General features: G+C 42.3%; 1 protein-coding gene across 1 annotated transcript in view; it reads right to left on the minus strand.

Annotated features, from left to right (window-relative positions):
• Positions 1–2808: 2808 nt before the first annotated feature.
• The window catches only part of LOC136885782 (protein takeout), a 95965-nt gene continuing 75467 nt past the window's right edge, over positions 2809–23306 (minus strand). Inside the window, exons 2-6 of the mRNA XM_067158518.2 lie at positions 21716–21811; positions 21008–21155; positions 16305–16438; positions 9446–9601; positions 2809–2982 (exon numbers count right to left, since the gene is read on the minus strand). Coding sequence (XP_067014619.2) covers positions 2828–2982; positions 9446–9601; positions 16305–16438; positions 21008–21155; positions 21716–21811 — 689 coding nt within the window. The 3' untranslated portion in view covers positions 2809–2827. The remainder of the gene's footprint in view (positions 2983–9445; positions 9602–16304; positions 16439–21007; positions 21156–21715; positions 21812–23306) is intronic.

Here is a 23306-nt window from a genome sequence, read left to right on the forward strand (position 1 = left end):
ACTGTGTACTTAGTAAGCTTTATTCGAGTTTATTCCATTGCTGATACGTTCACATAATATGTGTGACGTTGAAGATGTATCCAAGAAAACTGTTGGGAATACTGGCTGCAACAGCGTGGTCAGTATTCATAATGACTGCCAGCTGTGAGCAAGACGTGTGTGAAGCTGTGACGCTTGAATCCCCTGTGAAATACTTTAAAGCTAACAAAAGTGGAGAAAAATTAAGTAGGAAATCTAAACCAAATTGTTTTTAAAGTTTACAGTAGCCTATGAGATGAGAATCCGCTGTGGACTCTGGAACACGTGGTGAAAAACACCGCGCAACTGACCGGCGTTTCTGTGTACAGTGTTTACACCGTTCGCGTGGAATTTAAACTCTTCGGAAAATCCAAGTCTCCAGCGAAAGTTCGATGTGTCAGCTCAGCACTCGCCGTAAATAAAACAGGAAGGGCCTCAACACGGTATGAGAATAGGATCCTTGGCGTATTCGACAATAATAATAATAATAATAATAATAATAATTTTTACTTTGCTTTATATTCGTATCCGCCCTTTACCTGCAGAAATGTTGCCATGAGGAGATCATGAGTTCGTTTTTACCTTCCAAATGACGAGACTACAATATTTACAACATTCTTGGAAACATTGTATTTTGGAATCCCACTCACAGGTGGATTTTTCAGCTTTATGAACTGTGAGTGCCACTGACAGTCGTTGCATGAGAACGGAATCGTATACTTATGCTGTAATTCCCTATGTGCCTCACAAAAACTGCATTATGAAATAAAATTAAACCTTTCTTCTCTTGCCTCGGTATTCGTCAGTAATCTGTAGGTTTAACATGGTCAATAAAGGAATAAATAGGTATGGTACATAATCATAGTACACCTGTGTGAAAGGATGTGATTTCGTTTGACGCTTCACTATTTCGGAATGAAGTACTTGTCAGATAGACGCACGGCGTTAATAATAAGCTGGTTGTGGCGGAGATGGAGGACGGAGACGGGAAGGGGGAACAGGGGACGTGCTCACGTGCGGAAGGATACTTTTCCTAAGCTCTTGAGTTGAATTTCAGTATAGTATTCATTCCTGAGATTTAAATCATCACTTCGGATATACCTTTTCAATTTAGACGTCTGCAGGTCCCCGTTTGTTTGAGTTTCGCTATATGCATCAACAAGGAAGGCACAAGGACAGTCGCTTAGAGTTGTAGGACTCCATTTTCGAACACGGTGCTTCTCCTATGGTCAACTGTACGTTGGTTGTTCAAGAGCTGCAAAGGCAAGCACTCTATACATGTCAGCTCCAAATGGAAGGACACTTAATATAGTTAATCCAGAAGATCTATAAGGAAATTTCTTTATGCAATACGGTCTTTTATACTGTTTTAGTATTATTTCTACCATCCACCAATCCGGCAATGGTATCTTAGGTGTAACAAGGGTACACCCTCCCCGCCTAGTATATAAGAAAATATAAAGGTCCAATAATACTGCCTTGAGGAACTCCCCTCTTAATTATTACAGGATCAGATAAAGCTTCGCCTACTCTAATTCTTTGAATTCTATTTTTTAGAAATATAGCAACCCATTCAGTCACTCTTTTGTCTAGTCAAATTGCACTCATTCGTGCCAGTAGTCTCGCATGATCTACCTTATGTAATGCCTTAGACATCCGCAAAGGTTAACAGATTTCTCCTTACGCTTGAAGCTGTTGGTGTGCTTTAGGATTTCAATGGCTTCCCTTTTGCTACAAGAGAATATTGCCTTAAACAGTCGGTCAAAACGAAAATGTGGCTGCGTGGTTCCGGTTACACAAGACATGGCTGGAACAAGATGAAGAAGAAGGAAGCATCTGAAGTTGCTGAACTATACACTACAAATTTAAAAATTTACCGTAATATGGGTCAGCTCTTAAAGGGAGATACGGTGGGAAGGAGGATATACATCCTATGGTTGTAAAAGTACACAAAAGTTTACAAATAATCAAATGGAAATATCCGAATTTGACAACCATTTCAGAGCACATGGTGTCACTTGGTGTAGAGTCTTCAGACCACCATCAAATGCACGAAGTGGGCACTCCTGAACAATGTGTTGTATGGTTTGGTCCTCCACTCCACAGTCACAGGCAGCAGATGAACGGAAACCCCATTTCTTTAAGATATGATCACACCTCGCTTGACCCGTTCAACTTCGACCAGGTTTGGCGTGGTAGTTGGAATCCCTCTACCTTCTTTGTAGGATTTTCAATCAGGTGAGCATTGTTGGGTGGATGTTCGTTCCAACGTTGTTGCCACTTGTAGGTCATGTTGAAAGAATTGGTACCTTCTAAATCAACCCAGGGTGGCTTGCGTGATTTCAAACGTTTCATTGGTGGATCTTGCAGGGCATCATACAACGGAGAGTTCTTATGAGAGGTGATCTTCTTGAGCAAGTTTACCTTAGCTGCTTTCCTCCTTAGACCTTGCGGAGCGATATTAGCTAGAACTGGTAGCCACTGTGTGGGAGTAGATCTAACAGTACCACTGATATCTCTCATGGTCTCATTGAGTTGCGCATCAATCTTAGTGGTATGAGCGCTGTTTTCCCACACAAGACCACAATATTCACCAGCAGAATACACAAGAGCGAATGCAGCAGAACGTAGAGTATTAGCGTTTGCACCCCAGCTGCTTCCAGCAATCTTGCGGTGTAGATTCACTCTTGAGCCAAGTTTCTTCGATAACTTGATGCACTGTTGTTTGAACGTAAGGAGGATGCAAGAGGAAGAATGCATTTTCACAGGGTAAGAAAATAAAACAAGGAAACCAATAAGAACGAATAATTTACTTCTCAGGAAGGAGTGTACTAGCGGAATAACTGGCCAGTACACTGTTACCTAAGTCGGAAAATATATGTCCAAGAAGATCTGTGATCCTAGGCTTCACGTCATTGAATATTTCGTGAGAGTTGCCGTTCAGGAACGTGTTCATGGCCTCCCCTGAAACAAAACAAGCGATGTACGTGTCAAGCAATGAGGGTTCACTTTCCCCTCCCCAATCGGTCCAGTTTCCACTGACCAGCCCCACGCTACTTTTACATGAATAATAATAATAATAATAATAATAATAATAATAATAATAATAATAATAATAATAATCCGTTGACAGTGAATGAATAGAAATATGCATGCACTACAACATTCATTAATTAACTACACTACAATGGCATTTATGCACACATATTAACAGGCTAACAGCTAATGCAATCCCTACTACAATGGCACCACACTGTTTCACAGATCACAATCACAAGTGATAATAACGACATTCATGAATACAAATAAACAGTGCACTCCCGAATTAACACGTATTCAACAACGTGATCACCCTACAAATAGTGCACTTTTCTCCGGGTACTCCGGTTTTCCCTGTCATCTTTCATTCCAGCAACACTCTCCAGTATCATTTAATTTCATCCGTCAGTCATTAATCATTGCCCCAGAGTAGTGCGACAGGCTTCGGCAGCGGGCACGGATGCCGGAAAAGTGCGAACACATCATTAAAGCGGAAATTTGCGCACACTAGGGATTATTACTACCTGGCTAGGGTTTCCCAGGTCTTGGTAAATATTTCGTTGCCGGAAATCTGCGAACACTATCCTGAGAATCCCATCTACCCTGGATCAGCTTTCCGATTTTAACATTGTGTTTGCAACCTCCCACACCATGTCACACACATCTACAAGGTAGTTTTCTAACTATGCGAACAATATTGGAGATTTCCGCTGCGGCTGGTTCGGGGCGCATACCCATACTTTTGTTCATTTTACTTTTAACCTCCATAGCGTTAACAATATTGAGTATAGAAATTGTTACCACGATCAGGGGTAGGCCTCCGCTCATTATAATGGTTACGCGTACCGTAAGTATAGAGAAACAAAAGCAGGTGTTGTTACGTGGCTATGTTTACGCCAAAAGTCATGTCACTGTAAGGGATTGATGCGGTTGAAGAATGAACAAGTATTTTTTGTATCCGAACATTTGTGTGGACCACCTGATGACGCCGCTCAAGAAGTGAAGAAGCATGTGTGTAACGTCAAGAAGAGGGCTCGAGAAGAAACTACACAGTTATGCGAGATATACACCGATGAAACAGGAAACCTACATGATACAGGTTAGTAAAGAAACGTCCTTATTTACATTATAATAACTTTCGTGTTATATTAATATAAAGTACACGTGCCATATGGTAAAATAAACCAACGATGAGATTTTTATTACGAATCATGTTATAGGGCAATAAATAACAATGTGTAATGTGTATTTACGAAAATTCATATATTTACTACTAATATAGTGTACTATTATTTGGCATAGCCTGTACATCCGGAAACAATACATTGTTGGAGCACTTCTACTCTCTTGACATAAACTGTTTTTTGTTGTTGTTATTTTTAGCTTTAGATGGTACTTAAAAGCAAATTTTGACCGAACAAAAATTATAGAGCGTAATAAATTCTATAAAATTGGTTATTATGATTTTTTTGAAAAATGCATTGTAAGGTTAGAAATAAGAAAAATAAGAATGAGACAATATATATATTTGTTTTATATATATATCCTAATAATATAATTAAGATTTTATAATTAATCAATATGGTCGTTTCAGGTTATGACTTTGTGATAAAAATGCCCCACGCAGAATCGTTGAAGAGAACCTTGCGAAATCAACGAAGTAACGAGCGTGGAAATCGACAAGAGCTAAAAGAACGTGGTGACATTATTCCCAATGAAGAAATCTTAAAAATGACCGATGGTAGCAGTTTTCTTCTTGTAGATACGGACTAGAAGAAAGAATCGTAGTTTTCAGTGGAGACAAAGGAGAGGAAAGTTTAAAAACATCTACACATTTTTTTATGGATGGTACATTTAGGTGCTGCAGCAAACAGTTTGCACAAGTCTACACTGTTCACGCAAACCTAGGAGGCCGGCCGGACGAAACAAATGTGTTCCCTGTGGAATTTGCATTGCTCCCTATTAAGAAGGAAGAAACCTACATTCGCCTGTTCCTTCTTATTAAAGTAGTAGTTCCACAGTAGTGTCCCAGTAAAATCAATGTCGATTTTGAGGCAGCTGCAATATCGGCTCCACATCAAGTTTTACCCTCAACTCAAGTGAGTGGGTGCCACTTGCATATGAAAAAATGGAATAATAATAATAATGTCATTTGTTTTAGGTCTCACTAACTACCTTTTACGGTTTTCGGAGACGCCGAGGTGCCGGAATTTAGTCCCGCAGGAGTTCTTTTACGTGGCAGCAAATCTACCGACACGAGGCTGACGTATTTGAGCACCTTCAAATACCACAGGACTGAGCCAGGATCGAACCTGCCAAGTTGGGGTCAGAAGGCCAGCGCCTTAATCGTCTGAGCCACTCAGCCCCGCATGAAGAAATGCTTATGGAGAAAAATTCAAAGTCTGGGCCTACAGAGGAATACCGTCAGAATGACGTCACCATGTGTGCGGCACTGGCATTTTTGAAACCGGAGGACGGATGGCTCCAGATTCGTGCGGAAGCTTCCGACAACCAGAAACTCTTCGAGTTTTTCGACTACTTTGTGGACACATGGCTACAAAATGAAGAATTCCCCATCGAAATGTGGAGTTGCTACGGTAAGAGACATAGAACCACGAATGCTGTAGAAGGATGGCACAACAAATTAAATACTATCGTTGGAAGCCCCCATCGCAGAGTCAACATGCTGGTGGAATGTTTGAAGAAGGAAGCGGAACACACAAATTGCATGCATATGAGGTTAGAAATATATCTTGAAGGGAAGAAGAGAAATGTAAAGTGGTCAGCGATGTTGCTGCGGGCTTTGCCGGACAGACCATATACCCGCCTGCACTCTACCTTCCCCCTGACAAGCCTATGTCGTCCTTCCATGCTCCTCCCGCACCCCGCACACTTTCTAAGTCCAGGGACCTATTGAGGACTCAGCCGGACAGACCATATACCCGCCTGCACTCTACCTTCCCCCTGACAAGCTCATGTCGTCCTTCCATGCTCCTCCCGCACCCCACACACTTTCTAAGTCCAGGGACCTATTGAGGACTCAGCCGGACAGACCATATACCCGCCTGCACTCTACCCTCCCCCTGGCAAGCCCATATTGTCCTTCCAGGCTCCTCCCGCACCCCACGCACTTTCTAAGTCCAGGGACCTATTGAGGACTCAGCCGGACAGACCATATACCCGCCTGCACTCTACCCTCCCCCTGGCAAGCCCATATTGTCCTTCCAGGGTCCTCCCGCACCCCACGCACTTTCTAAGTCCAGGGACCTATTGAGGACTCAGCCGGACAGACCATATACCCGCCTGCACTCTACCCTCCCCCTGGCAAGCCCATATTGTCCTTCCAGGGTCCTCCCGCACCCCACGCACTTTCTAAGTCCAGGGACCTATTGAGGACTCAGCCGGACAGACCATATACCCGCCTGCACTCTACCCTCCCCCTGGCAAGCCCATATTGTCCTTCCAGGCTCCTCCCGCACCCCGCACACTTGCTAAGCCTACTGAGGGCTCTCCTACCACAGTCCGAGCGCCTCACGACTAAAAACAAATCACCGTGTTTGCTGGACAGCCTTTGCCATTTCCTTGAAAACAGAAAAGCAAAATGTTTACAGCCAAAGTAATAAAGATAACATTGTATAACCGAATAGCACACCACCAAAAGTTCAACTTCGCTACATTTGTCCATCTCTTTATGTAATCAAATATGGAATGAAATAGCGTTAAATGTTTTTGAAAAGGCGACAGAGCGGCGACCAACAGCGCTTCATGCACGAATCGCCACTGATATCAAGAGTCTAAACTATAAACTAGCAACTCCAAGAGTACTTAAATGTTGATGAGAGTCACTTTAGAGTTTGAAACGCTGTAGTTTCTACTGTTTACTTGCTTAATTAATGGAGATTAACTGTTACTTGAATATACAGGGTTATTTAGCAAACTTGTCCACATAAAATATCTTCTGACCTGTTTAAGATACGGTCAGTTTGGTTTCAAATTCTTAAATTGCATTAAGTGGCTCATAAAACACTGTTCAATTCGTATCCATCACATACGTAATAATAGTCACAATAAAAAGAATAAACCACCCCACATCGCTTTTTTGGATCTCGAAAAGGTTTTTGATAGGCTGCCTCGTGTTCGTATTTGACATGCACTCAGGCTGCGTGGTGTACCAGAAGTATATATTCGATGGATCAAGCTTCTGTATCGGAATGCCACCAGCTCTGTTCGAATTGTTGCTGGAATGTCTGCACCATTTCACATTCAAGTTGGCGTTCATCAGAGAATGGCTCTCTCTCCGCTTCTGTTCATCCTCTGTCTCGACACTATCAGCACAGAAGTGTTAACACCACTCCCGTGGACTCTACTCTATGCTGATGATGTTATGGTCGCCTGTGAGTCCCGCCAAGACTTGCAACAACCAGTCCAAGGTTGGAAAAACTCCTTGGACAGATACGGCCTGCGACATAACGCCACGAAGAGTGTGGGGTACAAAGCGATCGGTCAATTAACATCGACAGCGTTGATATTCTGAAAACATCTCAATTTAAATATCTGGGATCACGTATCCAATCGGATGGTGACACGCTCCCTGATGTTCGAAGCTTCATCAACGCTGCCTGGATGAAGTGGCGAAGTGGATGAAGTGAAGTCCTTTTTGATCAGAGGGTGCCAACGTATCTGAAATCCGAAGTCTATAGAACCATCATTAGACCAGCGACACTGTATGGAACCGAGTATTGGCCAGTTACAAGGAGACACGAACAACAGCTGCATGTCATGGAGATGAAGATGCTTCGCTGGCCAATGCGACTCACTAGACTGGATCACAGCAGAAATGAGGATGTTGGGGTGGCATTCGGTGTGGCCCCAATTCCTGAGAAAATGCGAGAGAATCGCTATGTTTAGAATAAATTCAAATTTAAAATAAATCGACTCCCTAGTAAGATTAACCTACGCCAACATGATATCGTATTAGAAATAGACCAAGGATATTTTTCTGATGACAGTATTGTTGAATGTGTATATGAATACTAATCTCGTTTTCACCACTACCAATACATAAATTACTACGTTTCATCTATCGTGAAATGGTAGGATACGGTATCTAATGAACCAATGTTTCTTTCTGATCACATTTGCAGTTATTGCTCTGATGCTATTTCCTGCCAACTGTTCTTCTTGTAAATTTGTTACATGACCACTTTCTGCAAGCTTGGAATAATGTGGCCAATTATTGTTGCATGAAACACTCCGAAATCCCACTGTTATTATTTAGTCGGCCATGGCAGCACACGTTGAGACGACAGAGGATATGTGAGAGTTGAAACGCATTAACTTACAATGTTCGCCACTCGCAGCGCAGCGGTGCACTTCTCCCATCAGCGCACGGAGCCTATATACAAGAGGAAAATCATCTCAAGGCGAGCTAAACTAAGACACTAAAATACAGTAATCAAAGAAAGTGTCTGTATGCTAGTGAATGCCTCCGAATTACAGGAATATCTGGACTAAGAGCAGGCGAGAAATTTGAGAGGAAGATTCTCCGCAAGACTATAGGTCCAAAACTCGTGGATGGAGAGTATAGGTTGCGAGGAAGGGGATAATACCAGGAAAGATTCATTGAGTCAGTGAGGAGAAGAAGACTCAAATTTTATGGATATCTGTTTAGAACGAACGAGAAGAGGATGACAAAACAGATTTTTAAAACACTTGACAGTAGACCTAAATCTTTCGACAGGTGGTTCAGGAAGGTAAGGAAGGATCTTGAGGAGTCTGGATCAAATCGGGAAAACATTCTAAACCGAACAAAATGCAGATCAGTGATCTACAGCTTTAGAGGCTTCCATGACGAACAGACACTAAATAGGAGATGGACAGAGGAAAGAAGACGGGCTGCCAGCGAAAGAATGCAAAGATTTTGGGCTGAAAAGAAGGCGTCCAATAATGTGTGATTGTTGATTAACATCTCAAATGGCCGTAAACGGGTATAATAATAATAATAATAATAATAATAATAATAATAATAATAATAATAATAATAATAATAATAATAATAATAATAATAATAATAATAATAATCTTGGTATTGCGTAGCACCGACTTGGACAGGTGTTATGGCGACAAGGCTAGAACTGGGAAGGAAGTGAATATAACCTTAATGAAGGTATAACCCCTACATTTGCCGGGTGTGAAAATGGTAAGATATGGAAAGACATATTTGATGCTATGGGCAGTGGAGTTCGAACCCACTATCTCCCGTATGCAAACTAGCATTGAGACGTCCCAACCCAACCAACCAACCAACTCTCTCAGTAAACCTGCATAAATCATGAGAGTCGATGGGATAGAAATAAATGTCTAGTGCAAATATACAAATATTACTCACCAAGTTCATTGTCACCATCCATTTCTGCGCCGAAGTCAAATTGTATATCTGAAGGTATGATGTCAAGACCGAAGTCGTCTATCTTAAAATGGCTGGGACCACCAGAACTTGGCACCTCTTCATGATAGTACAGTATCCAAACTGCTGTCACATCGGCTGCAAAAAGAAGACGAACTGTAAGAAAAATCTACACTCCTCCTGTCGCTGTGAAAATGTAGCACTTTAGATGAAGCAATGGGAACTCATACTTATTTGTATGTATAAGCATCTTTTGTAATCAGACATTATAGAAATGCATTAGCTGATATGGAATAAAAATATTATTTTGTGGGAGTGAACTTTCGCAGTTTTCAAGAACATCTTAATTTGACTGTTAAAAGCTCTCATTTGTGTGGCTGTATTATTATTATTATTATTATGATGCTGGAGTCAAGAACATACACATTTACAGTTAATATACAAGTCAGTTTGAAGTATGCACATATTACACATGCCCAATGCACTCGAGTGGCTTGTAGAAGATGTTGGGTACAGAGGGCACTGAAGCATGTGGCTCGTGGTTTGTTCTTGTCCACAATAACACCTTGTAATCACTTGTGCTGAACTTCAATTTCTTCAAGGTATCCCTGGATCTTCCCACTCCTGTTCGTAGCCTGTTCAGGGACTTCCACACCAGCCAGCTGCTGACATCCATCCGCGCAGGTGAGGGATCCTCTTCTTCCACAGCTCCAGTCTTGCCTTCTCTGGTGAGACAGTAAGAAGCTCTGATAAAGATGATGATGTTTGTTGTTTAAACAGGCCTAACAGCTAGGTCATCGGCCCCTAATGGTACGAGGTGAACAAAATGAAAATTCAAATTTCAAAATGTATCCACTGACTAGAGTTTAAAACGAATGACGACGAAAAAAAATGATCGTGAAACAAAGCAATCAATGGATCCTATTCACAATGCCTTAAGTACTGGGGTGATACTTATCTAAAGGGGTCAGATCGCCGGCCCGTCATCACAGGTAACGTACACTCATGACATTTCTCGCATGGTGGTACTAATAACAGGCAATGTAGACCCACAGTGTTTCACAGATTATGGCAAAGCCCACAGGCAACACAAACGCATGGTGTTCCTCACATAGTGGAACTAAGCACGGGAGTCAGTATTCCCGTGGTGTTCCTTACACACTGGAACTGATGGTGTTGCTCACATAGCGGTACTAATAACAGGCAATGTAGACCCACAGTGTATCACAGATTATGGCAAAGCCCACAGGCAACACAAACGCATGGTGTTCCTCACATAGTGGGACTAAGCATGGGCGCCAGTATTCCCGTGGTGTTCCTCACACAGTGAAACTGATAGTGTTGCTCACATAGCGGTACTAGTAATCGGCAATTTAGACTCACAGTGAATCACACATTATGGCAACGCCCACGGGCAACACAAACGCATGGTGTTCCTCACATAGCGGGACTAATCACGGGCGCCAGTATTCCCGTGGAGTTCCTCACAAACTGGAACTGGCCAGAGGCCACGTATGCTCATGGTGTCACTCACATAGTGGTACTAACCATAGGCAATGCAGACCCACAGTGTGCTGTGTCACACATTATGGCAACGCCCACAGGCAACACAAACTCATGGTGTTCCTCCCATAATGGTACTACTCTGAGACAACGCAGCTTTCATCACAGTTGTTCTTATCACAGGTGCCTGTCAAACCCGTGGTTTTCCTCCCAAGGTGGTACTAGTCACAAGTAACGTCGACCCAAGGTGTTCAGCACGTAATGGTACAAATCACAAGTAAACACATGGTTCTGATATCATCATCCCTTGGTCGCCTCTTTTGGTCGCCTCTTACTTCAGGCAGAGTATACCGTGGGTGTATTCTTCATCTGCGACCCCCACCCACAGGGTGTCCAGGAAGCTCTTCGGGTATCTCAGCCGTTGCTGAAGAGGACTATGTCCATGCAGCGGGTGGGCGCTGTTCTGTTCCACTTTAAGCCCCTCCCTGTTGGCAGCTACGTAAACAGGGTGGCGCTATTCCAGTTTATCTGTCGGAGTAGGCTTTAAGCAACCTGTAACCAATCTGCAGGTTTCATTGAGAGCCGTATCTATCTGTCTGGCATGAGATGAACTATACCAAACTGGGGAAGCATATTCAGCAGCAGAAAAACCCAGTGCCACTGCTGAAGTTCGGATTGTTTGAGAATGAGAAGCCCACTGTGACCCTGCCAACTTGCGAATAATGTCATCGGTCAATTGAGCGGCTCCGAATCAAAATCTGCTTAATGCATTTTGGGCCAATTTCGGTTATTACTGGTGTTTGGAACTCCGGAACCTAGGGTACTGAAGTACCCAAACGCCATGTTAAAATACTGTTGAATGTGAGGCTCAGCTGCAAAACCTGCTAAATACATTTACAAATTAGGAGCCATCTGTCAGGATTTGATAAAGGTGTACAATAAAAAGATTAGGCGCATTATTACGGACATTACAAACAGTATTGCGAATCATATTAGCGTGAGGTTGTAAATAATGGAGGGAAAATCAAGATCGCTGTCTACAAGTCCCAAGGACTCAAGGAGTAGAGTCGCAAACCCAGAAAATGGAGGAATGAAGAATTTTCTTTTTTGGTCAGGAATTCCTGCTTTAGCGTCAAAAGCCGAGGATGTGAAGATGCTAGTGAAAAAACACTTTGGGGATTCATGGAGGGATGTCCCTGATTTGTCATATTAGGAAGGTGTGATGGATGGAAGGAAGGGAAATGTACAAGATGAACTCCCTGATGCTACTTGCGAACCACGTAACTCAGAGGAGTTTCTAATATCGTAATGCATAACACATAGTAGGACTAAAACAACTTGCAAACAGTATTCAAAAGTTGTGAAGTACTGTTCATTGTGCAATTGTCACTATCCCTATCGGCTATCTATGTTGTAGTAAATTTGAAATAATATAAAATCCAAACCGGTATTGAAACTTTTTTTTAATGATTTGTATGAACTCCGGAGCAAAATCTGCCTAATGTAAAATCAAAATCAAAATGTAAATTTCTAATCTCATGAAACATGCCCTAAATATAGAACTAAAGTAATACGAATAATAAAGAAGAAAAATTCTAATATTAATGGTTATTCCGCTACACATTTTTCGGGATTTTCTCAAAGCTATAAGTTATGCATTTGGCAGGTTTTGCACCTGAACGCCTGAATTATTTTGTAACACACTGTACCATAATTAGCAAGTCTGGAAGTGCGTTTCATGTTGCAAAAGACATTTAACATAGCGTCAGCTTATTAGTGAAAGGTAAGATCCAAAGGTGAATTATGCATTTTGATTGGTTTCTTTTTTCAATTGCGCCATTTCCTATTTCTGGATCTTCCCTGCTCCATAGGTAAGAACGACGTAGCGTCCGCGTCTTTATTGATCTAGCGAACATGGTCGTGCTTCTCGGTCTCTGCTTGGGAATCTTGGCTACAGAAGCTGGGGACGATGTTTGAAGGGCAAGTCTCCACCAACGATCATGCTAAGTTGGAAAGCCAGCATTTCTTGTTATAGGCAAACAACGTACATAATTTCCATTGCAGCAGCCTTTTTTCGCATGTCATGTCATATTCTTCTAGAAACCTGGCCATGCAACGTGTATAAAGAGGCATGTCTATCTTATCCCACTCCTACTGACAGGAGTTACACCGAGCTCGATAGCTGCAGACGCGTAAGTGCGACCAGTATCTAGTATTCGGGAGATAGTGGGTTCGAACCCCACTGTCGGCAGCCCTAAAGATGGTTTTCCATGGTTTCCCATTTTCACACTAGGCAAATGCTGGGGCTGTACGTTAATTAAGGCCATGGCCGCTTCCTTCCCACTCCTAGCCCTTTCCTGTCCCATCGTCGCCATAAGACCTATCTGTGTCGGTGTGACGTAGAGCCAATACAAAGAAAGACAAGAGTTCCAGAGACCCTTGATAGTGCGTGGATGTCTATTTCCTATGTCCTTTTTAGGAGTCCAGATGCATAGAATTCCATAGTGTACCGGTTACGACCTGTACATGCGTATTTTTTGATAGTTAATTGCATTTAATCATCACGCGTAATAATATTCCGAGCAAGCCTGGTTTGTTTACATTCGGTGGAACGAGCTAGCGAGTCGAGGACAGTTGTGTGTGTGACGTAGCTGCAGGGGCAAGATAGATCACTCACCTGACACGCCAAGTGTAGCTCGCCTGACCTGGTATGTTCTGGATTCAAGCGTCACACCTTCACGAACATTCGATTAAGAAAATTTTAAAACTCCTCTGATAATTATGGTAGCGACTTGAGCGACATGTCATTTTGAAGGGAATCACATAAACGTCGCAAAGCGTGAATCTCAAGTAAATCCGTCGAGGGATTCATGAGATAACCCGCTTCAAGGGATCACGCTAGATGATGATCTAGAAGCCCCCAAACCGAATATAAGGAGGGCTCACTTTAGCCTGATCAGTCAGTCACAGCTGAGTATTCAGCCTGGCTCTACACGCTGCCGTAGTCGTCAGAGGCTATCTTCAAGTAGTTACAGTCTTCATGCGGAACTTAAACCATCACGGCCATATGGAACTTATCAATTGTGCGCGCGTGAACTCTAAAATTATTCAAAGTCTTTCTGAACATGGACTTGTAATATCTGTGAGTGTTAAGGAACAAATCATTCCAAGTCTTTATGAACATTGACTCGCAGTTTTTACCAGTGGTGAACTCTAAAATTATTCAAAGTCTTTCTGAACATGGACTTGTAATATCTGTGAGTGTTAAGGAACAAATCATTCCAAGTCTTTATGAACATTGACTCGCAGTTTTTACCAGTGGTGAACTCTAAAATTTTTCAAAGTCTTTCTGAACATGGACTTGTAATATCTGTGAGTGTTAAGGAACAAATCATTCCAAGTCTTTATGAACAGTGACTTGCAATTTTTACCAGTGATAAACTCTGAAATTATTCAAAGTCTTCATGAACATTGACTTGTAATTTTTGCCAGTGATGAACTTTAAAATTATTCAAAGTCTTTACAGACATTGAAGTGTAACTTTGCCAGTGATGAACTCCAAAATTATTCAAAGTCTTTATGAACATGGACTTGTCATTTTCGCGAGTGTTAAGGAATGAATTCTTTTAAGTTTTTATGGACAGTGACTTGTAATTTCGCCAGTGGTGAGAAACCAATTATTCAAGGTCTTTATGAACTTTGACTTGTAAATTCTGCGAGTGACAAAGAACACATTTTCGAAGTCTTTGTGGACATTGAGTCTATCAGCCACATTGGACTTAGGTGATGAGTGATTACCTACAACATCGTCAAAGACCATCGGAGATCATCCAGAACATCGGAAGTTCGAGACTTACTCATACACGACCAACCTGGGTGTTCCGGCCTCATCTTAACGGAGTATTTGGCATCTTCCGGAACGTGTTCCAGCCTGTTCGGCCCGGTGAGCTGGAGACCCGGACCATTAAAAGGACGATGTTGAAGACAACCCCTATGTACAATGAGGTGATGTGCAACTTGATATGCATTTCATGAATAAACTCTTATTCAATCTGATTAAAATTTTTCTTGTAGATAGGACCCTGACTCCTGTACCAAGCCCTAGCTAGTGTCCATCCAGTTTCGCCCTGAGAACTATTTCATGCTTACGTTAAAATTAAAATCTTAAAGTCGGGCTCTTTTACTGGTACAATAGGTCACCCATCGGATGCCTTCACCAGAAATTCAGTAAAAGGAATATTACGGATTACATTTTTCATCAACATTCTCTCTAGGAACAGACGAGTCAAACGAGATGTGTGGCTGGGTGCTTTGTCTCGGTGTACCCCTAGCCGATTTTTCGCCCTCGCATACAGTGCTGGGATGTCTGTGTTGTAAATGGGTGTTAAAACCTCTTGTTGATAGTATGTAGAATTCCTCTTCACACTATCAGGGACACGGCGAATGGTTAACTTGCCATTGTAGCAGTATCCAGCGATGATAATGAAACCCCTTGGAAAACTTTCCTGTTATTCTTCATACAATTTTCGATAATTTTTTGTCTCATAACGTACACATATGCTTCGTCTAATGTCACCACATTTTTCCATCTGTCCCCTGCCAGATAGCCCACATATAGCTTTCTTGCGTTAGTGCGACGATCCGAAATGCGACGTGGCAACAGCTTGTGAACTCATCGGTTATACCGATTTTCTAATTGCAGGTACTTGTTGATTATGATGTTAACTGTTGAAACAAGCATCTCGAACGCACGTGAGATAGTCCTTTGGGGGGGGGGGGGGTGTAGGATTACCACCCGAGACAAGGTTCTTCACTTTCTTCGCCATTTCTGGTGTACAGCTGGTGGCTCGTCGTAGTTTTGCCTGTTTTTCCCGTCTGGAATTAAGGCCAGTCGGCCTTTACCACTTTTATTCGATACAGCACTGATCCCATTCTTTGATATCAAGAAATCACGCTTCTTGCACATTCCTTAAATTGCAGAGTAGCTATATTTTGAATGGCAAAGGGCTGTTGTGTAGCTCTCCCAGTAAGGGTCGATCCGCTTCGGTATCGTTACAGCTAATGTCACGAAACTCTACACACACGTTGTCAGGACTGGCGTGAATCATCACTCCCAATTTTGACGTGCTCAATTTGATAACAGCGCCACCAGTGGCCTTCAAACTCGCCACCAGAGATCCCGAACGACCTTCTGAATCTCAGGGTAAGCTTTGTTCTTTCTTTCATGTTTTGATTTTAATTTCACTTAAAATGTAATGTAAAGTTCCTTTAATTATAAAAGAGTTTGCCCTTTGGATCTTACGTTTACTACTAACTGCCCATATCAAACATCACTTACTCATGTTGACGAAGAAGGCTCCAGATGAATGCAAAGGGAAGGTAAGCACGCCTCCATCGCAGATGAACATCCCGTGCACCTCAAAAAATGGGGTCTTACTGGCAATCTCGAACTTGTAGTCGGCAAGACTGGCTCTGAAAGACAGAAAAAACTTATCTTGAACTAGATACAACAATAATAATAAGAAGAAGAATATCAATACTAATAAGTGGTTCGTGTTGTGGGTTACTGTAGTCACGTCCTTGTTCGTGAACCATGGGCAACGGCTGAGTGGCTTAGTGAGCGGTCCTAAGAGTCGGGATACCTCGAAGTGGGCGTCTCGGACATATTCTGAGTCATGTTCTCCTTGTGCTCAGGCAACCAGGACTATATAATCCACCGGTGGTCCCTAACCCGTTAAAAGAGAGATCCTCACTTGGACTATGTGTAAGTAAGGGTAGCATCCTGCTTCACATAATTTTCACCGAGCACGCTCAGAACGATGATGATGATTGTTTTTAAAGGGGCCTAATATCTAGATCATGGCTCCTAATGGTACTAGATGAGACGAAATGTAATCGCTACGGCTCGCAAATTGAGAAAAAAATCATTTTTTTCTCGAGTGTCCGAAAACGAGACCCAACATAATGTATGTTCATTCTCGGCCATTGTAGGCCAGAAAATAGTGGGTTTTATTTGTCCTTTTTAGATCTTAACTATTTTTTCGCAATTTCACCTTCTCTCAATTACATTTCTGTGCTCATTCTCAATTCGAATTATCATTAGTTCCTCCATCACCACTTAAACATGACGCAAGTGTAATAGATTATTATAATTTGGAAACAATATTCTCTAACCCACGGGTAAATAATGGAAGTATAGATTTATCATTATTATTTTATTATGCCTTGTGGGGTATGGCTATGAAGTGTTTACATACATTTAGTATTAGTATTATTATTATTTTTTACGTAGTTGTGTACGAACCTTATTTGGTATAATCATGATTGTATTATTTGTGAGGTTATGTCATGAAACATCTGCTGTACATATATTTAGATGAGTATATTTAATTTAAGAACACGTAATTAATAGTATGTAATTTATTATTACCTATATATATGATGTATAATCGAATGTAAAATTGTGCAACACACTGTAATAAGTCCAGAACAATGCTATGCGCGACTAGAATTATGTAAAAAGTTCCTTACATTGTAAGTAGGCTATTGGAGACTCTCGAATTTACGATAAAACATGTCATGTCATTATTCTTCTAGAAGCCTGGCCAAGCAACATATATAAAGAGACAGACTTGATGGTAGAGTTGAGTTTTTCTGATGAGGCTTGTGTTGAAGTCGTGTTAGCCGAGTATTTCAGGTCAAGTATGTGAATTGGTTTTGGTGGGTTGGTAGTTGACATGCAGTCTTATCCTGATTCTTCGTAGTAGTGTTTAATTTATACTGGCAGTTTATTAGTTTGTGTGTATAATGTGTAAGTAATTTGTAAATAGAATAGTGTACACAGCTGGCACCTTTTCGTGTGTGCGTCTTTGTGAATACATCAAACATCTAGTAAATACATACATTTGAACTGTATCTGAAAAGAGAGGGAATGGGAATGAAAAATTGGAACTAGTGCTTGGAAAAATCCAGGGGTATCCATTTATGTGCAAGATAAATGAATTATTGAAAGGAGAAAATTTTGATGTGAGTGTTTCTGAAGAGGAAGATCTCATTTGCTCCCAGTATGAACCCTTAACAACCTCTGATGTGGAGAGATGTTTCATAACGTACTGTCTGAAAACCGATGATCCTTTAGACCTAGAAACCTGGAGACCACTATTGTCATATACTGCAAAGCCCTGAGGGAACGTTTCCGAATTCCAGTTTCTGTAAACCCAGTGTGTTTAACACAAATATAATTCCAGTTATACTAATTTCAGTTTGTTTCTCCAGGATGTCCGTTGCGGATTCGTTGAATTCATTCTAGGTGGAAAATAAATATTTAATTCTAAATTATGCAAGTATTTTTTTAACAAACACGGAAGTCCTAAAATTATAATTCTGTATGTTGCATACTACCAGAATGTGGCATTTTTAAGCATTACATTCCTTCATTAGTCCGCCTCTGTGGTGTAGTGGTTAGTGTGATTAGTTGCAACTGCCGGAGGCCCGGTTTCGATCCCCAGCTCTGCCATGAAATTTGAAAAGTGGTACGAGGACTGGAACGGGGTCCACTCAGCCTTGGGAGGTCAAATGAGCAGAGGTGGGTTCGATTCCCGCCGGCCCCGTTGTGTAAGGGAAGCGTGCCTGCCTCTTACCCGAAGGCCCCGGGTTCGATTCCCGGCCAGGTCAGGGATTTTTACCGGGACCTGAGGGCTGGTTCGACGTCCACTCAGCCTACGTGATTAGAATTGAGGAGCTAACTGGCGGTGAGATAGCGAACCCGGTCTAGAAAGCCAAGAATAACGGCCGAGAGGGTTCGTCGTGCTGACTACACGACACCTCGTAATCTGCTTGGTAGGCCAAGGTCTTTCAAGGGCTGTAGTGCCAAGGGGAGTTCGATTCCCACCTCAGCCATCCTGGAAGTGGTTTTCCGTGGTTTCCCACTTCTCCTCCCATCCCCCCGCAAGGCCCCTGCTCAGCATAGCAGGTGAGGCCACCTGGGCGAGGTACTGGACATCCTCGTCAGTTGTATCCCCCGACCCAGAGTCTGAAGCTCCAGGACACTGTCCTTGAGGCGGTAGAGGTGGGATCTCTCGCTGAGTCCGACCCTGGAGGGTAAACAGATTAAGAAGAAGATATTCCTGCATTAAACATGTAATTACAACTGAAATTATGAATGAATTTTGATCACACGTTTACATACTTTTATACCAATTTTTAGGTTATTTTGTGGATGTTTTACATCATTTTATAGATTTATAGATTGCGAGCCCTAGTAAGGACTATTAAAATTCCAAAATCCACCCATTCACCAGAATAAAAAAATGCGACAATGAACAACTTAAAACAGTAAGCTGATCCGAACCGCAATGCCCCACCTTCCTATAAAATAACGTAAAACAATGGTATAAACTGAACAAGGGACTGCTTCCAAAGTAAAAGTCTGAATTGGTGATGCTTGTTGTGTAATGGGGTCCAAAATCCTGGTCGCTGGTCCGTCATAATGGTACTAATCACAGTAATCTCACGGTTCAAGATCCATCACCCCTTCGTCGCTCCTTTTAGTTGCCTCTTATGACAGGCATGGGATACCACGGCTGTATTCTTCATCTGCGTCACTTCCCCCCCCCCCCACACACACACACACAGGCGTCGCGCAGAACGTTTTAAGCAAGACTGAGGGTGACAAACACCCTGCAGTCAATGGATCTACCCAGGATCAATATTAGCCGAAGCTACGTCACTGTGTGGACACCGAACACGTCTGCTTTCCATACTTGTTGAACTCAGAGTCATGGCCTCCGCGAACACACACAGATCCATTGCCTCCCAGGCGGGGTTGGCGAGCGCTGATTGACCAGCGCAAGAGAGAGAGGGGGTGAACGAGTTTAAACCGGCTGCATAAGAGGGCAGCACCAAGCAGGAGCGAACTATGAGAGTAAAGGAGTCCCACTCCCATTTGACAGGCGACGGACTCCTTGGAAAAAAACTTTGCGAACGAAATGGAATTCGATGGGGAGCTATCAATATACGTGAGGCTTATAAAAGAAAGTAGGACTGGCTGAGTCAGCAAAGAGGATGCGTCTGGATGTGTTAGGAGTAAATTATATTCGGATAAGGAGAGATAACAAGGAAGAGGTAGGAGGTTAAAAAGTGTACTTGACGGGTGATGAAAAGGGAAGGGCAGAGTGTGGGGTAGGACTGTTCATCAGAAATACTATTGCACGCAATAGGCACGTAGGCACGTAAATGAGCGAACGGTGAGGGTAGATTTGACAGTTGGAGGAATTAGAACGAGAATTGTCTCAGTGTATTCACTATGCGAAGGTACAGATGAGGATGAAGTTGAGAAATTTTATGAAGCATTCAGTGGCATTGTATTCAGGGTCAACAAGGATAAGATAGTGCTAAAGGGCGATTTCACTGCGAGAGTTGGAAGAAAAAATGAAGGATATGAAAAAGCGATTGGTAAATGTGGAGAAGATATGGTGTAAGGTAATAGGAATGGGAAGCGTTTGTTGGACTTCTGTGCTAATGTAGGATTAGCAGTTACAAATACATTCTTAAAGCGTAAGGCTATTCACCGCTACACATGGGAGGGTAGGTCTGATAATATTCACAATAGTGTATATCTTAACCGACTTCGAATTCATGAAATCTGTTAGGAATGTGAAGGTTCTCCGGAGATTTTTGGATGATACGGACTACTGTCTGATCTGTAGTGAACTAAGTATCTCTAGGCCTAGGATAGAGACAGTGAAATCTATCTGCAGACGAATAAGAGTAGATAATTCCAAGACGAGGAAATTAGACGGAAGTGCATTTATATGATTAGTGAGAAGTTCCGAACAGTAGACAGTAAGCAGGTTCAGGATATAGAAAGAGAATGGGTGGCATACAGGAATGCTCTAGTAGAAACAGCAAGGGAATGTCTAGGAACAACTGTGTTTAAAAATGGTGGAATGATGAAGTGAGAATTGCTATCCACGAATTTTCTGATCGCAGAACGTAGAATCTAACAGATGAAAGATTCATATGATTTAATACTGATCTTACTTGACTGATGTCACGTTGATCTGGCTCATCCCCATGATTGATATGTCCTTGAGGGTCAGCAGTAATGTGAGGTTCCCTGAGTCAAAGCTGAGGTCCGCTACAGGTACTGCCAAAGGGTCTATGGACGGCACCCCAAGCACCTCCGATCCTGAAATGAAAACACATTCAAATGATAAGTGGCAGAAGCTCGAAATTTGCTTTCAGTCAGGGGAACGACTTGATCTAAAAAGTCGTTCATGCGGAATTTGGTCAAAAGCTTTAGCCCAATCCAGAGCCACGCAGTCTACCTGAACAATTTTAGATTTCCCGAGGGAGAACTGCCACTCATCAATAACTTTTGTTAATAAAGTATTACAGGATCTTCCAGGAAGAAAACCGAGCTGGCTTTCATTTAGCGGACCAGCTTCCCGGAAGTATTCCCGTATATTAGTGTCTACCAGTCGTTCCATACGTGTCAGTAATGGTAAGCATTGGATAGGAGTGGAGGGCAATGTGTGGTGCAGTTGGACATCAAGCAGATTAGTTCGGGGAGCTGTTAATGCATACAGAGGAGCAATAATATATAGCCCCCGACAATCTTCAAGAAACAAGACTTCAAATGGTGAGGAAATTGCTGAAATCAATGGCGTGGTACCCGAGACTGCTACCCATGTGCTCACAAACTTGCTCTCTTTGTAATATTATGTACAATGTATACCAAGGAATTACCTGATTTAATATTCCTGATGAGAGTATTTATGGAATTACGAATGCATTCATTGAGAGAAGGATCATCCTGTCGACACGGCTTCAGATAGCTCGGCACTGAAACAGAAGGAAAACACTCACATCAATTACATGATTGTACAACTTTGAAAAATGTTCTTTAGTCTGACGAAACTAATTTTGAACAAATAAATGTACAAACTATCCGAAAAAGAGAACTTAATCAGTAGATGTATGCATAAGTTTCTGCCGGTTGTTCCTGATAAATAAAACACGTAATTTTCAAAGGAAATTCATATTTTTTTTGTTTATTAAAAATATTGGCTACCGGCTTCTAACCACTTCCCCCATTTTTCAGGTAAGTTATCAATACCATGCCAGAAAAATTGCTTGTATTTTGCAGCAAAGCACTCTTCGACCCATTTTCCAACTTCTTCGAAATTGTTGAAGTGCTGCTCTGTGAGCGCGTGCTCCATTGATGCGAAGAGATAGTCAGATGGCGCCAGGTCGGGGCAGTACGGCGGGTGTGGAAGGATGTCCCATACAAGCGATTTCAAGGTGTCTTTCACTGGTTTCGCTGCGTGAGACGGCGCATTGTCGTGTAACAAAATCACTTTGCCATGTCTTCTGGCCCATTCTGATCGTCTTTCAATCAATACGTGATTTAAATTAATCATTTGTAGATGATAGCGTTGTGCGTTAACGGTTTCGCCGGGCATCAAGAGCTCGTAATACACAATACCACTCTGGTCCATCAGACACAAAATCACTCACATGTTCTAATCGATGGAGCGTGTTCACCATATGTTTATATCAGCAAACGATGACTTTCCACAGCCTTTTACTTTTGAATAAATAAGAAAAGCAACCCGTGCCGCAAATGTTCTTTTCAGGCACAAACGACGACGTGATCACTGAACGATACAACACAGACGCTAGTGTTTGGCGGACTCAACTTGTGTGTGTCTCAGACGAACAAACTGATGTATCTGTACAGTACGCTGCGTACTGTTCACTGGCGCCATCTCTTTCTTAGTGAAACCGAAAAAGACTTAGGCCTATGCATACACCTGGTAAAGTAGGACACGTTTGGTTCTTGAAAAACTCACACTCAGATATATTTAGAAATGTACAAACATTTTTGTGTATTTCTATTTAAGTCCTTTAAAGCTTGAACGTATCTACTCAAGTTTTAATTACACCCCTGAAGGGATGAGGCGGGCCTCCTTACACAGTAACGCCGTCTCTCTGGCCAGGAGATGTGTAACAGTGCCGGGAGTGTCCGAGGACATGTTCGGCTCGCCAGGTGCAGGTCTTTTATTTGAATCCCGTAGGCGACCTGCGCATCGTGATGAGGATGAAATGGTGAAGACGACATATACACCCAGCATCCGTGCCAGCGGAATTAACCTATGATAGTTAAAATTTCCGACCCTGCCGGGATTCGAACCCGGGACCCTTGTGACCAAAGGCCAGCACGCTAACCTTTCAGTCATGGAGCCGTACTTTGTAACAGTGAAGGAGACGGTCGGAGAAGGTGAAAGGCCTGGTGGCCGTGGCCTAAACTAGGAACTGTCCCGACATTCACCTTAGT

This window comes from Anabrus simplex, chromosome 14 (genome assembly GCF_040414725.1).
Source record: "Anabrus simplex isolate iqAnaSimp1 chromosome 14, ASM4041472v1, whole genome shotgun sequence".
In the NCBI taxonomy this organism is placed as follows: domain Eukaryota; kingdom Metazoa; phylum Arthropoda; class Insecta; order Orthoptera; family Tettigoniidae; genus Anabrus; species Anabrus simplex.